A 5,822-nucleotide genomic window follows, 5' to 3' on the forward strand; every position below is an offset into this window, starting at 1 on the left:
TTACTTTCTGTGTGTCTTGTTTTGAGTTTGGCTTGGTGCTTTTATTTTGGGGAGTTAGTTTGGATTTTAATGAGTAAATATGAAGGGGCTCACTGTTCTTGTTTCGGGGGTCCTGGTTAGTTACTCCTTGCAGCAGAAGTGCTTATTAAGGCTAACAAAGGTGTAAAGCTGGAAAAAAAAGGCAAGTGAAAAGACCCAGGAAATGGGAGCTTGAAGTTAACATTAAGGTAGCCACAGCTGCCTTCTGGGTTTGTGAAATTCTTGGGTTGCCAGCTCTGGCTTGGTCAGTGACCCAAGTGGGAGTTAGTTAATCTAGATGCATAAAGATAACTATCATAACCTTGGGACTGGTTAGAAACTTCCGTCTTCAGTTTCTGGCAGCTGGCACTCCTTTTGTGGTGTGGGATAGGACTGCATCTTGAGTTTGTGGATTTGACTGGCGGAGTAGCATGGTCCTCTTTAGAGCCCTCTCATTCTGGGATGTTGCAGTCCCCCCACCTGTTAACTCAGTCCAAATCGATGGTAGAAGAAAAGTGATGGTGAGATCAGAGCTTTCATCCCCAGTGCTTTCTATTCATGACATAGGTATGGACATATCCCATGGTATGTGCTGCCCATGAGGGTTTTAAGAGGTGTCATTTTACAGACATACCCAAGCGATCCCACCACCAGAAATCTATACACTGACTGGAAATGAACAGCAGTATAGTGGCGGGTCAGAAGTGACCTGAGATGCACCCCGCATCCAACTGGAAGGCCACTGAACCTCCCAGTTCTGACCCTTACCCTGTGTTTTCTGTGTAACTGGGTTTGGAGAGCTCTCTGTCAAACACACACACACCATTTTATTCCTCAGACTCCCTCATCTGCCTAATCAGCTAGCTTCATCTCACCATTATCACCCAATCCTACTATCATCCTCTGAGTATAACCAGTCCCAAAGTCAGTACTTCCTCCTCCCATCTAGTGTGCTGTCATGACTAGAAGTTCTTTTAGAGTAAGATCAACAGAGACAGACATAGTGGAACATGCCTATAATCTAGGCACTCGGGAGTGAGATGGGAAGACCTGAAAGTCAGCCTTGGCTATACAGTGAAACCCTTACAATGTCTGAAAAACAAAAACCTGCGGTCACAGCTACCCCAGGGTCCATACAATGGGAACATCCACAGAATCTACTTGTCAAGTAGCTGATAACTAAAGGAAATAATGAAAAAAAATTTTAGACATGTTCCCCAATCCTGTTGTCTCAGGCCTTGCTGGGGCCCCCACATGAAGTCAAGCTTCAGTGCTTAGGGACTAGTTGAATGCTGCTGTTCAAAGTACTCTGGGAGCTGCCTGTAGCCCACATGGCCAATCTGGTGCCACTGGTCACATCTTGGCTCCAATCAAGGCTTTCTGTATGGTTGCTGCGTTGTACTTGTAGGTTGTCATGAAGTATATATTTGCTATACATGGTCTCGAGGTACTTGTCCATAGCCTCTGACCAGAATGTCCCAGTTAGCCTGCTGCTTCAGATTTGGGAGGGGAGATTCCATTTACAGACAGATCAGCATTGCTCAGTAGATAAACACTAGTCCCCAGGAATTACTAAAGGAAAATGTCACCATGGAGTCATTAGCCAGATCTTGACAGAGTGGCTCTGTCCTGGACTGGGACCGGCAAGGGCGGCTAAGGATTATGATTCCAGTCAAGACATATCTCCTTATGTCTAGACCAACTGAGTGGTGGGTTGTCCTGCCTTCAGATCACAGTTGGAGGGATGGCGGTTCCGGAGCAGTTTAAAACAGAATGAAGGGTGCAAATCTTATGTCCAGCATCAAGAGGACACGTGTTAAAGAGACATGGGACCTCAGTAGCTCTTTCCCGCTTTCCAGATCTCATCTTGTCCCCAGGCCCAGGAGTCTGGATTGACCCAGGCTCATGCATCCTCTCTCGGGCTAGGGTCCGCCTGTGGCCTCCGCAAACAGCTCCTAGGACTCGGGCACCGGCCCCTCTCCCCGCCCCCCGGCGTGAGCCCGCCCCTGCGCCTGTATCAGGGAGGGGCGGGGAGAGGAGAGAGGCCGGGCGGGACATCCGGCCCTGGTCCCTGGCTGCACCCCGGGAGCCTGCTACCCACTATCCCTCTCCTCCCGAGACCGCCAGCCCCAGCCGCAGTTGCCTCTTCTGCAGCCTCAAGGTCGGTGAGGTCTGGCCGCAGCACCATGTTTCCCCGCCCTCTGACCCCACTGGCTGCCCCGAAAAGCGCCGAGACCCTGGGCCGCACGCCGAGGCGGCCCCCCTTGGGCAGGGCCCGGGCTGGGCTTGGGGGACCGCCTCTGCTGCTGCCGTCCATGCTGATGTTCGCAGTAATCGTGGCCTCCAGCGGACTGCTGCTCATGATCGAGCGGGGCATCCTATCGGAGATGAAACCCCTTCCCCTGCAGCCTCCCAGCCACAAAGGCGCGGCCTGGAGCGGGACAGATCCTAAGTCTAGAGGCCTATCCTTGTATGCTGGGGACTCGGACTTGCAAGTGAGGGAGGACATCCGAAACCGGACCTTGAGGGCCGTGTGCGGACAACCAGGCATGCCTCGAGACCCCTGGGACTTGCCGGTGGGACAGCGGCGCACCCTGCTGCGCCACATCCTCGTAAGTGACCGCTACCGCTTCCTCTACTGCTACGTCCCCAAAGTGGCCTGCTCTAACTGGAAACGCGTGCTGAAGGTGCTGGCGGGTGTCCTAAACAATGTGGATGTCCGCCTCAAGATGGACCACCGCAGTGACTTGGTGTTTCTGGCAGACCTGCGGCCTGAGGAGATTCGCTACCGTCTGCAGCACTACTTCAAGTTCCTGTTTGTGCGAGACCCCTTGGAACGCCTCCTGTCTGCTTACCGCAACAAGTTTGGAGAGATCCGAGAGTACCAGCAGCGCTATGGGGCCGAAATTGTCAGGCGCTACAGGGCTGGAGCTGGCCCCAGTCCTGCAGGAGACGATGTCACCTTCCCAGAGTTTCTGAGATATCTGGTGGATGAGGATCCTGAACATATGAATGAGCATTGGATGCCTGTGTACCACCTGTGCCAACCATGTGCTGTGCACTACGACTTCGTGGGTTCCTATGAGAGGCTGGAGGCCGATGCCAACCAGGTGTTGGAGTGGGTACAGGCCCCACCCCATGTCCGGTTCCCAGCTCGCCAGGCCTGGTACCGGCCAGCCAGCCCAGAAAGTCTGCATTACCACCTGTGCAATGCCCCACGAGCCCTGCTTCAAGATGTGCTACCTAAGTATATCCTGGACTTCTCCCTCTTTGCTTACCCACTGCCCAATGTCACCAAGGAAGCCTGTCACCAGTGACAGTGGGCCAGCACCTTTTGGAGTTTGGATTTAATGACACCAGCTTTGAAGAATCTTTCAGAGAAACTCCTAGGTCTGGGGCTTCCTGATTTCTCTAGGTATATCCATATCTCAGTGGTAGGGACTGTCCTCGGAAGTCCTTGTCCACAGTGACTCAGATCTAGAAAGGAGGCCTGCTGCTTTCACTGGTGAACTGACTCCCTTAGGGGCCTGTGGCATCCTTGTCTGCAGAGCACCAGTGGTTATTAAAGCCATATGTTTGATCTAAAGACTGACTCCAAGCCCCTGGCTGCTGGGTCTATGCAGTCCACCTGGTCCGTTGTAATTTAACCTGTGGCCAAATCCCAAATATGGCACTAGCCAGGCACTTGATCATGCCCAGGACCAATGGCTCTGACCCCCATTCATCCACTCCATGGACCTCAGAACTGGAGTGAGCTGTGGTGCTTAGAAATGAAATCTGTGCCTTTCTACTCCAAACTTTAAATTTCCTCCTCTTGCTAGGTCTGAATCATTTTTCTAAGGAAAGAGAAACTAAAGTAGGGCCTTACCTTGAAGCTCTAAGCCTGGCCCCTCAAGCATCCAAAGACCCCTATGCCTGACCTCTTCCTAGGGCTCCTAGGGCTCCTGGAGCATCTTCAATAAGCCTCCCTTCCCTACAAACTGTTTGAGACTGTGTGAGACTGTGTGTGGCCTGTGTATTTGACTGTTGTCACTTGTCTAATGCATTTATTTTAAATGTGTATATTTTGATAGAATCCTTGTTAAGGGCTGACTTTTAATAAAGCTTTTTTGTTTTGTTTTGTTTTGTTTTTTGTATACAAAATGAGCATCTCTGTGATTTCCCTCAGTTCCCAATGGTGCTGGGAGACTCCTAGTGCTTGCTTTCCCAGGTCAAAAGAGAAAGCTTGCAAGTAGAAGCAATAAGACAACATAACTAAACCTGCTTAAACAGGTCCAGTGGCCCCTGTCACACCATAAAGTCTTTTGGGACTTCTAATATGCTCACAGACTCAGTTTCTAAGATGCCATTTAAAAGGTAAGGCCTGCCAAGAATGACACCAGCCAGGGGAACGGAGTATACACACCTTTAATCCAAGACAGTCTCTGAGTTTGAGGCCAGCCTGGTATATACATGGGGTTCCAGACCAGACAGGGGTACACAATGTGGCATCAGGTATACAGCACACCTATGTGGATTAGTCAGTCCTTACAGGGAATGAGGGCTGGAGAGGTGGCTTAGTGGTCAAGTTCAGAAGGACCTGAGTTCAAGTCCTAGCACCCACCTCAGGTGGCTCCAGCCTGTAACTCTAGCTCCAGGGACTCTGATGGCTCTGACTTCTGTGGGTACCCATACATACATGATACACATGCATACAAATATATACAATACACATGATTAAAGGAAAAGAAAACTCAAAGGAATGGATAGGAGGCATGGGCTCTGCATTAGCTTAGCTTAGGCAAAAACATGTTGAATTTTTTTCTTGGTCCGTTTTTTGTTTTTGTTGTTGTTGTTTTGTTGACATAAAATCCTGATTCTGTGTAGCCTTGGCTATCCTAGAACTTGATATATACACCAAGCTGGCCTCAAACTCTGCAATCCACCTGCCTCTGTCTCCTGAGTGCTGGAATTAAAGGCATGAGCCACCATGTCTGACTATTTTTTTTTTTTAAGTTAAGGTGGCTTCTCTATAGTTTTTGATTTGAGATAAGGTGGGGAGGGCTTACCAAACCTAGGCTAGACTTAAAAGTACAATCCTACTACTGCCTTAGCCTCTGGAATTATAGGTGCCTACCACTATGCCAGCTAACAGCAACAACAAAAAAGGGATTACTGTGTGAGTAAGGGGAGAACTGAGAATTACAAAAGGGATTGTCAACAAGTCCGCAAGCCTCAAGGACCTCAGGAGTCCTCCATTCTTAGCCCACTCCTTGCTCTTTGTTTCTTACCTGGGCTTTATAGCAATTCCAAACCTGTATCAGCCAATGGTGCCCTCGAAGGTGCCACTAGGGCAAAGGCAACCTAGAAAGCCCAAAGAGCAGGATGCTCAGCCATTGGCTCTGCTTCATTCCACTTAATACTGAGGAGCTCAGTTCCCTAATGTGTCATCCTGTCTTACAGATATGGGAATCAGCCCAGAGATCGTGAGTAGCCACCCAAAGAGTTGACCCCAGGTGTACATTCCTCTCAAGTAGGAGGGAAAAAGAAAAAGGCAGACAGATGGGCCAGCTGACCACACTGAGGGGTGGAGAAAGTCTGTGGAAGGTGGGAGTAGACAGAAACAAGGATGAGAAAACAGGACTCACTGATGGGGTTGTGGGCAGAGGCCTGTAACAAAATTTCTCCACTCTGATTTGGAAAGAATTGAACCCAGCCTAACTGGTTAACCAAGAACACTGTTCTAGTGGGGAAAGGGGAGGAGCAAAGTCCTTGATTAGCATATTGATTCTCGTCCACCTGGCAGAAAAGGGATGCTGGGCCAC

At 49.9% G+C, this 5,822-nt stretch overlaps 1 protein-coding gene across 1 annotated transcript; it reads left to right on the forward strand.

Annotated features, from left to right (window-relative positions):
• Nucleotides 1-2,055: 2,055 nt before the first annotated feature.
• On the forward strand, nt 2,056-4,139 carry Chst14 (carbohydrate sulfotransferase 14). Its single transcript, XM_028767065.1, has one exon. It carries the CDS (start codon nt 2,205-2,207, stop codon nt 3,333-3,335), a length of 1,131 nt encoding a protein of 376 aa, XP_028622898.1. The 5' UTR covers nt 2,056-2,204; the 3' UTR covers nt 3,336-4,139.
• The last annotated feature ends 1,683 nt before the right edge of the window (nt 4,140-5,822 follow it).

The sequence above is a fragment of the Grammomys surdaster genome, unplaced genomic scaffold, assembly GCF_004785775.1.
Source record: "Grammomys surdaster isolate TR1022 unplaced genomic scaffold, NIH_TR_1.0 170, whole genome shotgun sequence".
Taxonomy (NCBI): Eukaryota; Metazoa; Chordata; class Mammalia; order Rodentia; family Muridae; genus Grammomys; species Grammomys surdaster.